Raw genomic sequence first — 22,093 nt, 5'->3', positions numbered from 1 at the left:
TCTAACTTTCTTTTCCCTCTTCCCTTATCCCACTCCAGCCATAGTGGCAGTACACCAGGCAGGCACCCCACCCACCTGAGAGTCTTTGGGCAGACTGTTGCCTAGTCTTAGAATTCTGAGACCTCTACCTGCAACTACCAAGCACTACCCTCCCTTACCTACACCAAAGGTCACCGTCTCAGCAACACTGACTGTTCTCCCTGCACTCTCCATCCCCCACACCCTGCCCTAAATTTAATAGCACTTCTCACCTTCTACCGTGGTATACTCTTACTCGTGTATTATAGTATCCATCTCCTGCTGGAATGTAAGCTTTGGGAGAACAGAGATTTGTGTTAATTCCATTAATTGATGGATCTCCAGCATCTAGAATAATGTCTTCATCTAGTAGATGCTAAAAAAATTGTGTTGAGATTATGAATGAAAGCTTTCCTGTTTGTGCTTGAGAGATCTGCCCCATGATAGCTTTTAATTCCTTTTATGTTTCTGGAGTATTATATTATAGCCAGGATTCAGAAAACAACTACTAAGAAACACTGTATCCCTGACATGATTGCGTATGGTCTTGATTCCAAACTGAAAACAGTTCTTCTCAAATGCTGCAGCAGTGTCCCACATACTGAAAATGTAAACAACATGATAGATCCTTGATATTTTAGGAATATGTTCAAAGTTCTTCATAAATCCTGTGAATTGTGGAGACCATGATATGGTCTACTCGCATGAATTTCATATATAGCAGTAAAAGGAAAGAAAGGAGCCACATAGAGCTCCAGAGGCTGAGTGGCCGGTGAGCTCAGTGGTTGGGAGGAAGCTCACCAGACAGCTGTCTGCTGCTGCTCCATGCTTCTGCCTCAGCAGCATCACACATTACAGCAGCTCATGAGCCCTAGACATGACCTGCATATTGTTGTAACCAAGAATATGAGTTATGTGAAAGCCAGGAATCCATTATATCGTTTTGTTCTACTTGCAAAAAAATGTAAATACTAATTTTAAAAACTTAGCTCTCCCAGGCTTCTAAGACTTCGTTTTAGAATGTAAATGTGTGGTTCTTATTACAACTAATGGGCAAGGTAACTTCAATGTTTAACTTACTGTTAAAAACAACCATTTATAACAAAGTGAGTTTTCACTTTGAGATCAAACAGCAAGTAAGCATTCATTCAGTTTGATTTTGGACATCTGGGAATAAACTCTGAACGTAAATAAAAAGAATGCAGTTTATTTTCATTTTAAAGCTGATTTTAAAATCTATCTACCTTCTAGTTTAATGGAGCCTACCATAATGCCTTTTTTAAAAAAATTAATGATGAACAGGAATCTTTGACAAGGAAGGGCTGGACTAAAGAGAGAGGATGCTGTTGCCGTGGTAACAGCAGTCCAGCATAAACATCTTAGATCTCTTCTGTTTATCATGTGTTTTAGGGCAATTCAAGCTGCTGGAACAAGACCGAGATATAAAGGAGCCAGTGCAATATTTCAACAGTGTGGAGGAGGTGGCTAAGGCATTTCCTGAACGCGTGTACGTCATGGAGGATATCACATTCAACGTGAAGGTAGCTCTTGAAGCACCAAATATTTACATTCACTAAAGATAATTTAACTTTCAAGTCTGGATGTACACAATAAGTGTTCATCTGTGTCTCCCAGGAGAGTTTCACCTTCCTAATGGGTTAGTGGCAGTAGCCAAAAACCACGTATATTGTAGCTGCCCTGACTCCCTGACTGCTTCTGTATTTATTAGCGTTATCTTTTGTTAGAATTTAAAACTGATATCTGAGTTCAAAACTGTAGCTGTTGAGGCAGATAAGTGATTTTTTTTTTAATTTGGACTTCATTTCCTAATATGTAACAGTGTTTAGCCAGATCTCCACTTCTGGGAGCAAAAGGGATATGATGAAACTAAAGAATACCAAGCACTTATTTAAAACGAAAGAAAGAAAAAAATACAGAGAAAGAATAGGTTTCTAAGCATTGCTTAAAGTCAGCATGTATTCATTCCATTTTTTGTGAACTATCTATTTCACTATACACAAAGAAAACTGATGTCACCCAGAGAACAGCTATATAGTGTTTACTGTGCTCCATTTGTTCTACATTCTTAAAGGGACAGTACAGTCCCCGTCCAGATGTTGAGCGAGGTTCTTTGACTAGACTTGCTGCTGAAGAGGGACTGACCAGAGAAGCAAGCCACCAACCAGGCCCATCGTATTGCCTGCAAATCCTCTACATTTTCTCCAGCAATACCCACAGTTATAAAACACTTTAGAAAGTGTTCACATTGAAGGGGTTTTCTCCTTAATGTCATTTCAGCCCAAAGTCCACCTAAATCACATTCTCTGAACATTTCAAGATTTAGAGGGGCAAGAGTCCTGTTTCTTAGAAATCCACTCTATGTGAAAAACAGACTACATGGTGTCTTGGCCCAAGAATGCAGCAGTGTCTTTGTGGATGAGTCACTCCACCCACACTCTTCAGGAAAGGGAGGAGATGTCCAGAACAGCCCCTTATTGGAGAAATGGTTCTGCCCATTTCATTGTCTAAGCTAAGTCATTTCTTCTTCCAGTTCTAAAATACAGCTGCTTTGGACTACACTCTTTTAGTTTTATTATTAAGATGAGTGAGATTTTATATTTTGTAAAAATCTTTACTAAGTAAATTATGCTTATATACAAAAATATTGATCATTTTTAACTTTTTCAGTGGCCCTAGACACTAGCGGTCAAGACAGCTTGCATTTGTTTACAGTGAAAACTTGTGCAAACATGTTCATTTTTAAACATACCTAGACTCATTGGTCAGAAGTTAAATCCTATTCCATTAGTATTTTGATATGATTTAAATTTCTCCCTAAAACATATTTAGAATTCTCTAAATGAAAAAAAGAAGTTTTTTAGAAAGGAAAGTTAGTAGTTTTAAACTCCTTTCTAGAAAAATATTTCATTTGCTAATAAACAATAAGAAATCCAATGTGAATTTTAAAGTGATTTTTAAAGATTTTCTCCAGTATTAAAATGTAGCATTTCCATTTTTTGTCACATATTGCTCATGTATACTGTTTTTTAAAAATGCCTTTAGCAGCTTTTCTTGGTGAATTTGTATTAAATCAGGAATGACTGCGAGGATAATACTGAAATTTATACATTTTGTTAGAGTTCTTTTTTAAATATAGAGTACCATGACTGAATGTATTCATTAAAATGTGTTTGATAGAGAATATCATTTAAGAGTTCAAAGGCACAGTTAAGTGTGTGAAATGTGAGCTTATAGCATCCATAAAACTAATTGGATTTGGGTTGAGTTCCGTGCTGTGCAAACATAAATATTTAATATTTCTAGTCTGTTACTTACAGAGTTTTAAGGTGCCATCACCTCTAGCTTGCATGAGTCATTAAAACATTATTCAATTCTGTTCAAAGAAAGATTGTTATAGGAACCTCAGGAAATTTACATGAAGATATACACAAAAGGTTTTGTGCTTAGTGATAAACACACAAGTAAATAAATAAACTAAGGATAGTTATCGAAAAGTTTGTCTGGATACTACCTGGACCAAAAATAAAGGCTGGAAGTCATGGTCTTCTTTAATTAAAAATAGACTGGATTAAGCCAGGGCGTGGTGGCTCATGCCTGTAATCCCAGCACTTTGGGAGGCTGAGGCGGTTGGATCACCTGAGGTCAGGAGTTCGAGACGAGCCTGACCAACGTGAAACTCCATCTCTACTAAAAATACAAAAATTAGCTGGGCTGGTGGCACACACCTGTAATCCCAGCTACTTGGAGGGGGGTGCTGAGACAGGAGAATCGCTTGAACCCAGGAGGCAGGGGTTGCGGGGAGCTGAGATCACACCACTGCACTTCAGCCTGGGCGATAGAGTGAGACTCTGTCTCAAAAAAAAAAAAAAAAAAAAAGAGACTGGATTGTTGTGTCTCTGTGAGAACTAAGAACTAAGCAGGGGAGGAGTTAAAGAAATGGGATTTCGGTTATTCTCATGGAGAAGGTGGGAAAAAATTAAAAACAATACTCTTTACTCATAAATGTAGCTATTATCCAAGAAGCAGTTTTTTAAAGAAAGATTTCAAACCTCCTTAGAAGATTTAACCCTCTGTCCTCTACTTCAGATACAGCATAAATTAAACCAAAAGGATAAACCACTGAGAAAAGCACTTGCAGTTAAAAATTGATAATGATCTGGCATCATGATAGTCAAAAGACATAATTATTATTAGAAATAAATATACACATATATTTTGATATATGTATTTACAAGTCCAACTGAAATTAATCATAATGAGAATATAAAATAAAGCAAAAGTATTGAAAGAATGGGAACTCTAGTTCTGGGTTTCTTCCCAAACTGTAGCAAAATTTAAACTTCAAATTTTAAATGTACTGGCGAATACTAGCACTTTTTATACATTTGTTTAAAAATGAAACATTATTTTTAATTTGGAACTAAAATTTGTCTTTAAAAGATACCTTGATGTGTTGAAAACTACCTGCTTGATTGCCCCCATCATTGATTAACTGCATGAAATGAATTCATATGTATTAAGTGTTTAATTCTTTAACTAGCACATATATTTTGAGCAGCTACTATATGCCCAGCACTACTCCAGGCACTGGGGCTGAATAGTGAATATGCAGCTCCCTCACTGCATGGAGATTAGTCTAATAGGGGAGGTAGATGATAAATACATAAACAAGCATTAATACTATCTCCAAGTAGAGATACCAAGAATCAATTGGATCTGCAGGCCAGGAGCTTAGATAATAGGCTCAGAATATATAGCTGGGACTCATCATCTTCTGGAAGACATTTGAAGCCATGGGTCTAGTTGATTTTACCTATACCAGTAGTTCTCAATCAGGAGTGACTTTGTCCCTCAGGGGACATTGGCGGTGTCTGTACACAGTTTTGATTGTCACGACTGTGGGGTGGAGGATGTTACTGTTATCTAGTGGGTAGAAGGTGGGGTTGCTGCTGAACGTTCTGTGATGCACAGGACAGACTCTTATAACAAAGGATTATCCAACCCAAAATGTCCGTAGTGCCAAGGTTGAGAAGCATTAACCTAGAGACAAGATTAAAAGGAGAAGAGCTCTGAGGACTGAGCCCTGGAGTACCCCAGCAGTTGGGGGTCTAGAAGAGAAGACTGGATGGGATAGCAGCGAGGTAGAAGGATGGCTGGGAGCATATCGTGTCCCAGAAGCCAAGATTCAAGAAGGAATGAGCAACTGTGTCAAATGCTACTTAGTAATTGAATTAGATGAGGACTGAGAACTAACCATGAAATTTAGCGAAATGTGAAGGTCATTGGTGGCCTTGATAGGAAGCAAATAATAATCAGCTCTGAGACTGGAAAGTGAGTTAACCAGGACGGTACAGTGGGATGGTCCTAGAGTTTTGTCAAGGTAAGTTTCAAGTGAGATTACTCAGCACCACCCTTTCTTTCTTCCAGCCATTTTCAGCTCCCTCGATGCAGGTATAGAGTAGAAAAAGAGCTGAGTTTGATCGGAGTTGAGGTTCTCCCAGTGAGTATAGCAGAGATCAGAAAAGATGTTGATGGAGTGTTCCATGGAGTGAGTGACAGGTCGCACCGAGCCATGGAATCCTCACTGGGGGCTGGGTGTGGTGGCTCATGCTTGCAATCCCAGCATTTTGGGAGGCCAAGGCGGGTGGATCACTTGAGGTCAGGAGTTCGAGACCTGCCTGGCCAATATGGTGAAACCCCGTCTCTACTAAAAATACAAAAATTAGTTGGGAGTGGTGGTGCCCGCCTGTAATCCCAGCTACTCGGGAGGCTGAGGCAGGAGAATTACTTGAACCTGGGTGGCAGAGGTTGCAGTGAGCCGAGATTGCACCACTGTATTCCAGCCTGGGTGACAGAGTGAGACTCCATCTCAAAAAACAACAACAAAAAAAGAAGTATCCCTACTGGCTAACCAAGTGTGAATAGAAGTGTAGCCCCAATGAAAATTGGACTTATGAGATAGATATGTTTGAGAAAATGAGATGCAAAATAGGAGGTGGTGGTAGAGTATAAAACTCTTGAAATTTAACTTTAGGCAGTAAGGTCGGTAATGACAGGAGTAGCTCTATTTTCCAATCTAAGTATTTCCATTTGAGTGAGCAGCTGAGGTAGTAGAAACAGAAAATGGAGATGAGAGAGTCAAGAAAATAAAAGGCTATGTGGGCAGGATACCTCTCACTGATCATTTGTTTATATCTCCTCTAATCCCTGCAAAGCTAAAGGAATTCCAAGTTTTGGGAATAGCAGTCACCTATCTCTTTCACATTTTTTTTCTTTATCCATCTGGTTTTTAGTTTTCAGGGTAAGAATATTGTTTTTGTTTACTTGCTTTCCTGCATATTTGTGGGGTTTTTTTTTTTTTTTAACTGTAATAGGCTTTTTCTCTCTTAATTATCTCTCTTAGTTTTTTCATTAACCACCTTTCTTCTCATGTTTACTTCCAAAGTCAGAAGATGTCCTCTTTCTGAATTGCCCATTCCAACTGAAGGCTCATACCTCTCCTTTTAATAATAAAAACAGCTGCACTAACAATTTTCAAGCCATATATTTTTCTTCAAGCAAGCCACCATGATCTAAAGAGTGAGTTGGACTGTACAGTGGCTCAGGCTCTGAACTCAGAGCTGAGTTCAGAACCCTGCGCCAGGCATTGACTCTGACCATGGGTGGGTCACACAACCTGAGCCCACAGTGTCTTCACCTACAAAATGGAACTGATACTGCCCACCTCATAGATTTGTCATCAGAATTAAGTAAAGTAATGCACTCAAGTACTTTGCAAATATCTAGTAAGGGAGCTGGCAAGCTAGTCTGTGGGCAAACTGGCTGTTTTTGTAAATAAAGTTTTATTGGAAAAAGCCATGTCCATGTGTTTATGTATTGTCTATGGCTGCTTTCATGCCAACAGCACAATTAAGTAGTTGCAGCAGAGACTATATAGCCTATAGAGCCTAAAATTATTGCTATCTTGACCTGTAAGATAAGGTTTGCCAATCCTTGGTTCAGAACATAAAATCTTAAAAAATTAAGTTTCACATGTAAAAAATTCCCACCACAGATTAAGATTATTTCACTTACTCCTTCTTTTTCTTTTCTTTTCTTTTCTTTTTTTTTTTTTTTTTTTTTTTGAGACAGAGTCTTACTCTGTCACCCAGGCTGTAGTGCAATGGTGTGATCTCAGCTCACTGCAACCTCCACCTCCCAGGTCCAAGTGATTCTCCTGCCTCAGCCTCCCGAGTAGCTCAGACTATAGGTGTGCGCCACCATGCCTGGCTAATTTTTGTATTTTTGCTGGAGACGGGGTTTCGCCATGTCGGCCAAGCTGGTCTTGAACTGACCTCAAGTGATCCACCCTCCTTGGCCTCCCAAAGTACTGGGATTACAGGGGTGAGCCACTGCACCTGGCCTCTTTTCTCTTATCCTCCTCTCCCCTTCCTTCCTCTCCCTCCCTCTTTCTCTGTTTCTTTTTTTCACCTGTCTTATTTCTCTCTCTCTCTCTCTCTCTCTCTCTCTCTGTCTCTCTCTCTCTCTCTCTTTCTTTTATGAAACATGCTTTGTCACTCAGGCTGGAGTACAGTGGCGCCCTCATAGCTCATTGCAGCCTCGAACTCCTGGGCGCAAGTGATCCTCCTGCTTCAGCCTCCTGAATAGCTAGTACTACAGGCATGCACCACCACACTTGGCTGATTTTTAAAATTTTTCTGTAGAGATGAGCATCTCACAATGTTGCCCAGGCTGGTCTTGAATACCTGGCCTCAAGCAATCTTCCCGCCACAGCCTCCCAAAATACTGAGATTACAGGCATGAGCTACCCATGCCTGGCCTGCTTACTCTTCATGTAATACTTTCTCCCTAGTGACTTACTGTTAACAACTCAGTACATAGTAGCTGTTCTTTGTTGTGGTTTCGAAATACCCCTTCACTTCAAATCCTTTTTTGGAGACCTTACTACACTACTAACTACTGAATTATTTTAAATGTCTTCCAGCCTTTCAAAGCCCAATAAAGATGAGAAAATTTACCCCGCCTGCTTTTCCTGCCATCAAAATAATGACTAACAAATTAAGTTTTAATTTAAGTTCTATCTTTACTGTGACAGTTATAGAGAGAGAGGGAGAAAAGGGTGGCCTTCGATTTGGCACTGGGTCCGAGGCATCCTGTCTTCACTGATGTAATCCAGAAGCTTTCTACATTAAAATTACGACTCACAAATCTGAGAGCCCAAATACCCTAATCTGGGTACTATAATGTTGCTATTTTAGCTCCAGCTAGCTAGTGAGAGTCATACTTTCAGTTGTTCCAGCATAGATGTCCCCAGAGGCAACGTAACAAGTTTACATTGTCTCCATTAGAGAAAGTTACCCACTCAGGAATGTGAAGTTCAGTCAGATGTGGTATACAGTCGCTGCCTCTGCCTGCCTAGACCTCTTCAGAACCACTTCCGTACTGTGTGCATCGTCTGGCCAGGAGCTGAGGTGACAGCCCTGTCACCGGCATATCAGCTTCTGATTACTGCTTTGGTACCTGCTGTGGGCTGGGGTGTCAGTGCCTAGCAGCAGAGCCACTGTAATGTGGGGAGAAGGATTTCAGCGGTACCTTTTCTTTGGATATTGATAAAGTGATGCTGTGATACACGTATCCAATGTGGAATGATTGAATCAAGCTAATCGACATTTCCATCACCTCTCAATACTTATTTTCCCCCCATTCTACCTGGAACATGTACCCTTTGACCAGCATCTTCCCATTCTCCCCACTCTCCAGCCTCTGACAGCCACCATTCTCTGTGTATCTATGAGTGTGATGTTTTTAGTTTCCACATATAAATGAGACCATGTGGTATTTGTCTTTCTGTGCCTGGCTTATTTTGCTTAGCATAATACCCTCCAGGTTCATTCATATTGCCACAGATAACATGATTTTCCTCCTTTTAAAGTTGAATAGTATTCCATTGTGTATATATACCCAGAGGTGCCTCTTTTTAATTGGAGAAAACATACAAGTTTCAGAGAACTTAAGTGAAAAAACTAGAGCCTTGCAGTACTAAGAAACGTGACCAAGAGTAAAATGATAAAATACTATATAAATTATCCAACAAGACTAGGAAGTTTACAGACTTTGAGTTGTTATAATCATCACATTTGAGATCTGGAAAGGCCCTTCCACGTTGCCTAATCCTACTTCTTTTAGCAAATTAAAACTGAGAAACAGCTGTGTTAGCTTACTTCATCGATTCATGTGAAGCCACAAAATGACTCAGCAGCAAAGCCCAGCATAGAAACCAGGTCTCCTAATACAATCCAGTCACCTCTCTGCTCCATCACACTCTGTGGATTTGAGATAAGGCCCAAGATTGTGATCAGAATTTACTTTCACTTTGACACAATAGCTTGTACAGTTTAATTTATTTTCCTTTTTAAAAAATACAAACATGTTTAATCATTATGGCATGTAGTACAGTATAACCAAAATCCTTCTGTCATTTGTATTTCTGAAACATTTATGGTCTGACACACAGGATTTGGCAGCTTTTATGAATGTTATACATGTACCTTTTTATATCTTATTAATAGTAAAGTATGGTGCCAGTATTTAAAAATAAAATCTTGCAACTTATATGAACAAAAGTTCTCTGAAATAGGAATTTGAAGGAAAGACTCTTCCAATGAACAATTTGCAGACTGTGGAGAGATAGCCTTCAGTGTAAAATGAAGATGCAATTTCAGAGAACAAAGGGAGGGTCCCAGGTTTTATAGCAGCAGTGCCCACTCAAGTTCTCAGTCAGGTCCATATAGCAAGTGAAGGATTGAAACACAATTAGTTGGTGCTGCTGAGCCCTGATTGGCTGAGGCTGGTGAGTTCTAATTGGTTGGTTCGCATTAGCTCTGAAAGTCCCGAAGTTGAATGGAGGCATGGGTTTTCCAGGAGCTCAGAGCACATGTGTGACCTCCAGTCAGCAAATGGTTGGTTGGCTGTCTTTTAAATTTAGACCCAGTTAGCCACTCAGGATCCATCTTAGAGGATTGGCTCTTTCATGTTCACATTTGTTCACACTTAGTTTGATCTTTTCACTCTATCAATATCAATGTAGTTTCTGATTATTTAAACATCACATGTCAGAATGAACTCCTTCAAACTCCATAAGGTCTTAACCCAGAATTTTTAGAGTGCTAACCAGTATTAATAAAACAGCAAGACCAGAGGTTGGGTTCTTATATTGTTGCTTGAAGCAGTGTTAAAGATACACCGACATGACTAAAATGCATTGCTGAATAAATAAGCACAGATTTTAAAGTTTAATATGATTAACGCAACTTAATACCAAACTCTGAATGTCTTCCAAGACTTCCAAGTTACTGAAAAGCAGCCAATATATTTTCTCAAGTCGTAGATTTGATGCAATCCATGTGCCTTGTATTTTAACATATTAGTTACACTTTTAAAAGTTGCTATCTGAAAAAGTGCTGAAAAAATGAAGACTTTTCACTTCTGCTGACCAGTTAGACTGTGCCTTCTTTTTTGGGGGGGGGTGGGGGTCGGGGGGAGATGGAGTTTCACTCTTGTTGCCCAGGCTGGAGTGCAATGGCGCAATCTCAACTGACCGCAACCTCCGCCTCCCGGGTTCAAGCAATTCTCCTGCCTCAGCCTCCCACGTAGCTGGGATTACAGGCATGCACCACCATGCCTGGCTAATTTTGTATTTTTAGTAGAGATAGGGTTTCTCCATGTTGCTCAGGCTGGTCTCAAACTCCCGATCTCAAGTGATCTGCCCACCTCGGCCTCCCAAAGTGCTGGGATTACAGGTGTGAGCCACTGCACCCTGCCTATGTTACTTTCTTTATTCATTTTAGCAGAACAAACTACAGACTGGGCCGCTTGTGATTCTACTCTTGTTATAACTATTTATGCTCTGCCATCCTCCTGGTCATGTTTTGTCTTTGAAAACACAAAAATAGTTTATTAATAGACTTTGCTCTGCATACATGGGCCATCCTGTGGTTGTCCTGTAAAATCATACAAGCTAGTAGTACTGAAACATTTAGTATTCTTTGGGGTTTTTTGTTTTGTTTTCAGAGTGTAGTTCAGTTGTAACTCACCATTCCTCATTTAAAATGTGATTCTTAGTTTCCGTCTCAAGAAATCAGAAAAGGAGTCATGCATTTTAAGTTTATAATAATGCCAGGGAGACCATCTTTTCCTGCGATTTTTCAAAATAGGTAAGAATTACTTGCTCCAGCATTTTCTACCTACTCTCTGGAGTCTCTAGGGCATGAGTAGTTCTAGCTAGCCAGTTTTTGGAGTAACTGTGAATGTTAACAGAATTCTGTCCAAAATGATTATAGTTTCCTTTCAGTATTTTATAATACATTTTCTACTATCTTAAAGACAGTACTTGAACAAAATTTAAACTTATCACTGTCTCCTGTTTTATAATTGATGAAAGCACTCAGCCCCACTTGAGATGAATATAACTTTTGCCTTTATATGTAGAGACCATCAGCCCTGAGAATTTGGCATTTTATGGTCTCATAATTTAATTTTTTTAAATTTTTATGTTTAAAAACCTTTAAAGGTTTGTTGTCTTGTTTGCCTCTTAAGTCTTTTTCAGAATATCTTTCTTAACAGTCCCTATTTTTAGTTTAATTTTTCAGTTTTGCTAAGGCTGTAAATTGGCAATCATGTTTAGTGGAGTTTTAGGAATCAGTACACTGATTTAAGGACCTCACAGGCTTTCACCATAAGCCCTAACATCAACAACATCCCATCATTTTGGTTAGCTCACTGCCTCGTTCTTGGCTATATTCCAGAGAGGTCAGAAATTATTGATTCCTGCGCAACCTGAATTTCGTCAGATGTAAAAAGGAATATTTAAAATGAAAATGGAATGTATTTAGATATAGCCACTTTTTATTTTCCAGTTTTTCAAAATTATATGTTTCCTTTAGGGTGAGTCAGATGTCATTATTTTCAAGATCCATTCAGAATGGTAAATTGGATACAATTGCGAGGTTAATTATTTCAATGTTTGAAGATAGCTCTGCTTTTGTTGTCATCTGAGATTTTGGGCCCTCTGAAAAACTACCAGTTGGCAAGCCCTCTGCTATGGCATCACAAATGAAACCTTTGCCATTGTACTTGTCATTCTTGCCCTATTTTGTGTTAAAAAAAATATATATATATATATATAAACACTAGAATTAACGTTTATCTTAACTCTTAATGCAATTTTCTTTCATTTAGTGTCATTTTTCTAAAATAAAGAGTAATGAAAATTTAATTTGGGAAGACATAACATAATACTAATCAAATATTGTCTATATAACCTATATATCAATCAGATCATTCCTGATTTTATCTTATGAGTTGGAATTTTAACCTCTTACATGTTTGAGCAATTGTTATTAGAACAATTGTTAGAGAACAGATTTCCTATTGCCAGAACCTTCAGAAAGAGAGAGAGAGAATGTGTGCACATCCACAAGCTTAAAATTTTACGTCAGTGTTTTAAAATGTTTCTTGACCATGGGATATTAATTCTGAGCGATATTATGAGCAATAAAAAGTAAAACCCTGATAGTTTCCTGGATTAGACCTATTAGAGTTGTTTAGATAACACACTTCGAATTACTTCCTCTCAGGAAACACTGAAACTGGAAATGTTAACCAGACACACATACGGAAGCACTTAGACAGAATGCATTGTTTCTTTTGCTATTAAAAAAAGAGGAAAGAAATTATGCAAATAAATTACATCTGTAGAAACCTGAGGAGACTATTTGGCTCTACTGCTAAAGAAAGAGCAGTTATTTATGAGATTTTTCATCTGTCACTGGCAGTGACCACAAAATTAGTCAGTACGTTAGTTTTATAATTTATTCAGGGCTAATTGCTAGCATTAATAATGACTTCAGAGTTGGAAGCATGGGATTGCAGACTGTTCTCATGTATGTTACGCATTTTTATGTATGAGAGTAGGAGTAAGTTACTTAAGAAGTACACACCTACACGAAAATGTAGACAAAACCGTTGAATGTGCCCAGATAGTGACATTTAGTAAGGATAACTTTAATCTGCTTATTCTGTATGTGTACTGTCTGATATGAGTCTCAAAAACTGGTGAACATTATCTTTCAGTTCACTTGCTGTGCAATACTTCACTAGACTTATTTCTTAATTCTGGAAGGTGTATGTTTATAAAGATAAATTAGGAAAAATTTAGTAAATATTGATTTAAACAGATAGAAACATATTTTTTAGTTTCCAGATCCCTGTCTGCATCTTCATCCCTGTCTCCATCCCTCTCTCCATCTTTATTCAAATGGGTGACTCGCCAAGTTTTTCACAAAGTTCTAATAAAAAGGAAGTATAACAGTGCAGCTGAGAGTTTTGCAGACTAGACTATATTCTAAAATGGTATATTTTGAATTATTTCCATATGTTCACATCCTTTGGGATATAATTGTAATGATATTTCAGGCTCTATTCTGGCATTAAGTTTTATTCTGGGATAACATAGTCAATAAAAACATGAACGATATTCAGTACAGAGAGAAGGATAATTCTTAGAGGTAGTGGTTTGGGCTTGAAGACAGTAGGAAATGAAAACTTAGAAATCCATGTGAAAATACAGAGATGTGAAAGGCAATGTGAAACAATTAAAAGAAGTAAAATGGTTTGTTAATAAAAATAAGAGGGTAACGATGGCCTCCATTTATTGAGAGCCTACCATGTGCCAAGCACTGTAAGCATTTGTTTACATACATTCACTTAGCCTGCAAAATAGATGGTGGTGTTCCATTTTATAGGTGAGGAACCTAAGCCTCAAAAAACTAAAAGCATTTTGTCTGTGGTCACTACACGCTAAAGGCAAGATTCAAACTCAGCTTGTAGTTTAGCTAATAGTATTGTACCTGTCAGTTTCCAAAGGCCATGGTTCTTTTCATCCATCTATACCCAGTATCAGTAAACCTTTACTGCAAACGAACAGAGAGCATGTATTTTACAGTTTGCAAGCTGTACAGTCACTGTTGCAGCTACTCAGCACTGCCATCATAGCATGTAAACAGCTATAGACTATTTATAAATGAATGAGTGTGGCAGTGTCCCAATAAAACTTTATTTACAGAACCAAGTCGTGGGCCAGGTTTGGACTGTGGGTAGTAGTTTACTGACCTTTGATCTATATTTTTATAAGTTTAACTAGATGCTGGTTGCAAGTAAAAGCCTTAGGGATAAACCAAAAGCTAAAATTGATAGCAGATGATTCTTGGTGACCTAAGTCAAGAGATAAAATAACTGAAACCAGGACCCAGGCAGAGCAGCCTGTTCCTCTAGTCCCAGCCACTTGGGAGGCTGAGGCAGGAGGATCACTTGAGCCCAGAAATTGAAATACAGCTTGAGCAGCATAGCAAGACCCAGTCTCTTTAAAAAAAAAAAAAAAAAAAAAAAAAAAAAAAAAAAAAGCCGAGAAAAAAATAATAATAATAACTGCAAACTTGAAACTGCAGGTCCTATGGAAAATGAAAGCCCTCGTATGTGTCAAGCACTGTCATTTACACATGATATATTAACTCTAAACAAACAAAAACTCTAAGCTATATTCTTCAAAACTGTCAAAGCCTTAGAAACAAGGCCAAGAAATTCACAGATCAGAAGACTAGAGGCGATGTAGTATTCTGGCTTGATCCTGGGATATCAAAATGACACTCATGGGAAAAAACTGGTGAAATCCAAATAAAACTTGTACTTTATGTAACAGTATTGACTAATGTAAATTTCTTTGTTTTGATAAACACGCCATGGTCACATAAGATGTTAACAGAAGCTGGGTAAAGGGTATACAGGAACTTTCTGTACTGCCTTTGTAACTTTTCTGCAAATCTGAAATTATTCCCAATAAGAAGCCACCCGGGCGCGGTGGCTCACGCCTGTAATCCCAGCACTTTGGGAGGCTGAGGCGGGCAGATCACAAGGTCAGGAGTTCAAGACCACCCTGGCCAATATGGTGAGACCCTGTCTCTACTAAAAATACAAAAATTAGCTGAGCATGGTGGCACGTGCCTGTAGTCACAGCTGCTTGGGAAGCTGAGGCAAGAGAATCACATGACCCCAGGAGGCGGAAGTTGCAGTGAGCCAAGATCACACCATTGCACTCCAGCCTGGGCGACAGAGCAAAACTCCATCTCAAAAAAAAAAAAAAAAGGTAAACTTTATTTACCTTCCTAGGCTTGAATTTAGATCCCTAGCATCTATGTTAGAACCAGATGAATACTGAAGTACTAAAAGTAAACACAGTTAGGTTGAGATCTTGTTAAAAAAATAATAGCAATACTTATCTAAATCATCCAAAATGGACTTTAAGCCTTAGCAGCATATATTCCCGTTAAAACAATATTGTGCTGTCATTTCTGTACTTATAATGTCTCCTAAAGCTGTTTGTTTTTTATAGTACTAATGTTGATTGACAAATTCCTCGTTCCAAAGATTAAAATTATACAGAGATGACCTAGAATAGAAGGTAAGAAATTATTTACAAAGGTTGCTTTTCCTAGTTTTCTAAACACATATTGCTGATCGCCACTCAGTATGTGGTATGAATATTGTCAGTTACTTTACCCAGACATTTTTATTAATGTGAGAGAAAAGAATTCAAGCTTAGGTTTAATGTAAGCCTGATACCAAAACCTGATAAAACATACAGAGTAAAACTGTAGGCCAGTCTTATCTGTGACAAAGATGGCCACATCATAGATCAGGTACTATCAGAGAATTATACAATATTGTCTTAAGTGTGCTATGATCATGTAGAGATTATTTCAAGCATGTAGAATTATTTAAATATTTGGGAATCTATTATATCATCAGTGTGTTAGAGAAGTGAAAAATGAACATATGGGCCAGGCATGATGGCTCACTCCTGTAATCCCAGCTACTCAGGAGGCTGAGGCAGTAGAACTGCTTGAACCCAGGAGGCAGAGGTTGCAGTGAGCCGAGATCACGCCACTGCACTCCAGCCTGGGTGACAGAGCGAGACTCCGTCTCAGAAACAAAACAACAACAAAAATGAAGATATGACCATCTTCATTGGATATAGAATCAACATTTTATTAAAACTTTTAAAAATTTTATTTGTAGAAACTTTTAGAAAACGAATATTGGAAAGACATTACTTACATGATAAAGAATATCTTAAACTTCTCATATTTTTATATTAAAATACTGACAATATTCTCATTAAAATCTGAAACACTAAAATGCTCACTGTCACCACCACCACTCTGTTATGAGAGAGAATGGATGAAAATTGAAAGGATAAAGATAAATTTTTCATTATTTGTGTAAGATATAATCACCTAATCCCAAGAGAACTAACTGGAAAAAAACTATCACAGTAAGACACTGGACATGCAGAATAGCAATAAAACGTATTCAACAACTATGACTCAACAGCAGTGTCCAGGGGTTGATAATGAAGGCAGAATTAAATACTAATAAGGGAAATAAAAGATCTGAATAAATGATGAGAATTATGTGCCTCTTTGGAAATGCTATTACAATGATGTCACTTCTTGCCAAAACACCATGTAGATTTAATGTACTATAATAAAATTATCATTACAAACCATAGACAAAATGATTCTAAAGTTTATCTGGAAAAGGCACATTTTTCAACCTTTCGTTTTTAAATTATTTCAGTTCTAAAGAATTGTTGCAAGAATAAAAATGAGGACACCCTATCACTTTACCCAGATTCACCAACTTTTATCATTTTAGCACATTTATTTTACCCATTTCCCCAGTCTCCACCCATATACACATACACATATGCGTAATATAACTTACCTTTTTCTGAATCATGTGAGGGTGAATTGAATGCATTATGTCCCTTACCCCTTAATACATCAGTGTATATTTCCTAAGAATAAGGGTTTTTTCTTATGTAAACACAGTATATTCAGGAACATTAGCAGTGATAACAATACTTTTATTTATAGTCCCAATTCCAAATTGTCCCAAAAGTGTACTTTATTGGTTTGCTTTTCACTTCTCTTTATTTCATGTTAATCTGGAACAATTATTCAGCCTTTCTTTGTCTTTTCTGGCGTGGACATTTTGTTAAGAATACACACCAGGTGTTTTATAGAATATTTCTCAGTTTGGGTTTGTCTGATATTTCCTCATGATGAGATTTCCATAATAGTTTTGGCTAGAATGGTACATAAGCAAGGTCATGAACTTCTCAGGAAGTCACATTCAGAGGTAGAGGATGTCAGTATGCCTCTCTTTGGTGATGCTAAATTTGATAACCTGGTCAGGTACTGTCCAAGGTATATTCTCCACTGTATAGTTACTTTTTTCCCCTTGCAGTGAATAAGCATTCTGGGAAAAGACACTAAGACCATGCATATAACCTCCTTAATCAAACTCCTATAAATTTGGCATCTATTGATGATTCTTATATAAAATGACTTTTTACTATAATAAAGTTATAATAGTAGAAAGTATAATAGTAATAAATAATGAAGTAAATAATAAGTTGCAAAATTATGATTTTCCAGTCTTCCTTGTTTGTCATCTTTTTGCTATCAGCATGGACTTAGGTGTTCCTGTTTTATTCAATAGATTATAATTCATTGTGGTCTTTATTTATTGTGATGCTCAAATTGTCCCAGATTTTAGCAGTAGGAGCTCATTTAGGCTGGTTGCTGTGTCTTTTTGGCATGTTCCCGTCATCTTATGAGCACCTTACTTTCTGGCACGACAAAATGTTCCAAGCACACCTTGTACCATTTCTGCCCTACCCTTGGAATTCATAATTTCTCCAGGGAGCCCTGGTTCGTTTTAGTGGGGAATGATTTGGGTGGTTTCTGGTTGCTTGGAAAGGAAAAAACTAAGATATACGTGTGTGTGTCTGTGTGTGTGTGTGTGTGTGTGTGTATATGTGTGTCTGTGTGTATAACTGCTGAAAAGTGTGAGTTAATATGGATACCTCTAATTTCAATCCAAACCCCAAGGAGTTCTGTCTTGCCTTTCCTGCTCTTCATTCCATGTTTCTGTCTCTCCTTCCAAAATGAAATCTCTGTACTCCCAAGACATCAATATATTTACCCATTCATTCAATCTTACAATACACATACATTTGATTCAGAGTTGTTCTACCCATATCCCTATGAAAAACAAATCTACCAAAAGGATCAGAGTATTTATTGGTGTTTTTTTCCCTACTGGCATTATACAGTCAAAGTGTATTAGTCCGTTTTCACACTTCTGTAAAGAACTGCTCAATTGGGTAATTTATAAAGGAAACAGATTTAATTGACTCACAGTTCTGCATGGCTGGGGAGGCCTCCGGAAACTTACACTCATGGAGAAAGGTACCTCTTCACAGGGTGACAGGAGAAAGAATGAGTGCCCAGCAATGTGGCAAGCCCCTTATAAAACCATGATATCTCGTGAGAACTCACTATCATGAGAACTCACTCTCACGAGAACAGCTTGGAGGAAACCCGCCCCCATGATTCAATTATCTTCACCTGGTCCCATCCTTGACAAGTGAGGATTATTACAATTCAAGGTAAGATTTGGTTGGGGTCACAACCAAACCATATCAGACAGCATTCCAAAGCTACTTGGATTATTTCTTTTTTCCCAGAGTGGTTATTTTGTTGATTTAAAAAACAGTTGAATTTTGCATTTGTTTCCATTTGCACTCAGTTTTAAAATAACTTAAATTTACAAGAAAAAACCCCATCAAAAAGTGGGTAAAGGATATGAACAAACACTTCTCAAAAGAAGGCATTTATGCGGCCAACAAACATAAGGAAAAAAAAGCTCATCATCACTGGTCATTAGAGAAATGCAAATCAAAACCACAATGAGATACCATCTCACGCCAGTTAGAATGGCAGTCATTTAAAAGTCAGGAAACAACAGATGCTGGAAAGGGTGTGGAGAAATAGGAACACTTTTACACTGTTGGTGGGAGTGTAAATTAGCTCAAACATTGTGGAAGACAGTGTAGCGATTACTCAAGGATCTAGAACCAGAAATACCACTGGACCCAGCAATCCCTTTACTGGATATATACCCAAAGGATTATAAATCATTCTACTATAAAGACAGATGCACATGTATATTTATTGCAGCACTCTTCACAATAGCAAAAGCTTGGAACCAACCGAAATGCCCATCAGTGATAGACTGGATAAATGTGGCACATATACATCATGGAATACTATGCAGCCATAAAAAAGGATGAGTTCATGTCCCTTGCAGAGACGTGGATGAAGCTGGAAACCATCATTCTCAGCAAATTAACACAGGAACAGAAAACCAAACACTGCATGTTCTCACTCATAAGTGGGAGTTAACAATGAGATCACATGGACACAAGGGGGAACATCACACACCGGGGCCTGTTGGTGGGGGCGGATCTAAGGGAGAGAAGATAGCATTAGGAGAAATACGTAATGTAGATGATGGGTTGATGGGTGCCACAAACCACCATGAAACACATGTATACCTATGTAACAAACCTGAACGCTCTGCACACATATCCCAGAACTTACAATTAAAAAAAAAAATTCTTGTTGACCTAATTTTTAAAATATGTAGCACATTAGCATACATCCTTGAAGTCCAAACTCTGTGGCAAGGTATACTCAGAAAGGTTTCATTTCCTCCCTTGTCCCTAGCTCCAGTAAGTAACCAGTTTCATTGTTTTCTGTTTTTCCTTGTGCTTGTTTTTGTTTTTGTTTTGTAACAAAAATAAACAGAAAATGTATATACTAATTTTTCCTTTCTTCTTAAACAAAAAAAAAATACACTGTATAAACTTTTTTTGCACTTTGCTTTTTTTTATTTAACAATATATTCTTGAAAGTAATTTCATATCCATTCCTTGGATTCATTATTCTCATTGTCTTTTGCATAGTACCAGGAAGTGTGTGTACCATAGTTTAATCAGTCAGCCTCCTATATTTGAGCATTTAGATGAGTTCCAATATTTTGCAAAGACAAATAATGATGCAATGAATAACCTTATACATGTGTGCTTTCATATTGTTGGAGGAATGTCTTCAGGGTAAATTCCTAGATGTAGATTGCTGGATGGAGGGATAAATGCATATGTCATTTGGCTTGATACTGCCAAATTCCCCACCACACAGGTTGTATCATGCTGTATTCTCACCAGCTATGGACAAGGATCCTTTTTACCCCATAGTCTTACCAGCTGAGTGTGATGTCAAGCTTCTGAATTTTTAATCAATGTGTTAGGTGAGAAATGGTATCTTAGTATAATTTTAATTGGCATTTCTCTTATAAGGAGAGAAGTTCAACATCTTTTCATAGGTTTGAAAGCCATTGTACGTTTGAAAGCCATTGTACGTCTTGTTAGTTAATTGATTTTTCATATATTTTGCCTATTTTTCTACAACATTTTTGTTTTTGTTTTCCTTTTTTTTTTTTCTTTTTTTTCAGACAGAGTCTCGCTTTGTCACCCAGTCTGCAATAATGCAGTGGTGCAATCTTGGCTCACTGCAGTCTACGCGTCCTAGGTTCAAGCGATTCTCCTGCCTCAGCCTCCCAAGTAGCTGGGACTACAGTCGCGTGCCACCATGCCCGGCTAATTTTTTTGTATTTTTAGTGGAGACGGGTTTCACTGCATTAGCCAGGATGTTCTCAGGTCCATACTTTCAAAAAGCTACTTGTATATTAGAGATATTAGCTCTTTATCTGTGATATGTTTTGCAAATATTTCAGTCTGTCCTTTGACTTTTGACTTTATTTCTCTTGTTTTCTGCCATCTACATACTTTTTGAGTCAGAATAAACACAATTCAGGGCTTTTGTTATCAGATCTGAAAATATAAGATGAAGACAAATTAAAAACAATATAGTTAAAGTGGGAAAATAGAAAGGTCGCTAAGATAAATGGCCCCCAAATAAATGCAAATATAGGTATATATTTGAATGTATTTTATGAACTTAGTATATAATACTTTATATATTTTAAATTTATGATACAAAAGTACATAATATTAGTATACAATAAAAGTGACACTTCCAATTAGTGATGAAAGGGATGGCTATTTGGGAAGTGTACTCAACACTCAGTTAATTTACACACACACACACACACACACACACAAACCTACCTTAAATAATCCACCAGAGTAAATAGAGTTACATTCCCTGTTGGGTTAGGATTAAAAAAAAATAGAGCTACATAGCAAAGTATTAAAAGAAAACACTGGCAATTATACCAGCGTTTCTCAATCTCAGCACCACTGAGATTTTTGCACTGGCTAATTCTTTGCTGTGGGGAGCTGTCCTGAGCGTTATAGCATATTGAGCAGCTTCCCTGGCCTCTATCCACTAGATGCAAACAGCAGGTTCCCCAGTCGTGGCAATCAAAACTGTCTCCAAACATTGCCCCCTAGTGGGTACAATCACTCCTGATTCAGAATCATGAATCTGTATCATCTCAGCTAGAAACATAGCATCCAAGAATGAAATCATAAAGGAAAATTTTGAAAATATTGACTACATTTAAAAAAGACAACTTTAATAGTTAAGCTATAAAATTGCCATTCAGGGCCGGGTGCGGTGGCTCAAGCCTGTAATCCCAGCACTTTGGGAGGCCGAGACGGGTGGATCACGAGGTCAGGAGATCGAGACCATCCTGGCTAACACGGTGAAACCCCGTCTCTACTAAAAAAATACAAAAAAACTAGCCGGGCGATGTGGCGGGCGCCTGTAGTCCCAGTTACTCGGGAGGCTGAGGCAGGAGAATGGCGTACCCGGGAGGCGGAGCTTGCAGTGAGCTGAGATCCGGCCACTGCACTCCAGCCTGGGCGACAGAGCGAGACTCCGTCTCAAAAAAAAAAAAAAAAAAATTGCCATTCAAACAACAAATGGAAGAATACATAGCATAAATGACATTTTCATTTACATAAAAAGTAATCAGAGATCTAAATAGTTAGATAAATACTGAAAAATGAATATACCAATAAATATATTTAAAATAAAAAAATAAATTCGGCATGGATGCTTTA

At 37.9% G+C, this 22,093-nt stretch overlaps 1 protein-coding gene across 3 annotated transcripts in view; it reads left to right on the top strand.

Annotated features, from left to right (window-relative positions):
- Positions 1 to 22,093, top strand: part of GAREM1 (GRB2 associated regulator of MAPK1 subtype 1) — a 200,899-nt gene that overhangs the window by 154,036 nt on the left and 24,770 nt on the right. For all 3 annotated transcript variants that reach the window (XM_010365940.2, XM_010365939.2, XM_030926065.1), the window contains one exon: positions 1,429 to 1,559. In XM_010365940.2, coding sequence (XP_010364242.2) covers positions 1,429 to 1,559 — 131 coding nt within the window. The remainder of the gene's footprint in view (positions 1 to 1,428; positions 1,560 to 22,093) is intronic.

This window comes from Rhinopithecus roxellana, chromosome 21 (assembly GCF_007565055.1).
Source record: "Rhinopithecus roxellana isolate Shanxi Qingling chromosome 21, ASM756505v1, whole genome shotgun sequence".
NCBI lineage: Eukaryota > Metazoa > Chordata > Mammalia > Primates > Cercopithecidae > Rhinopithecus > Rhinopithecus roxellana.
Note: the sequence above shows the minus strand (reverse complement) of the source record. Positions and strands in the feature narration are given on the sequence as shown.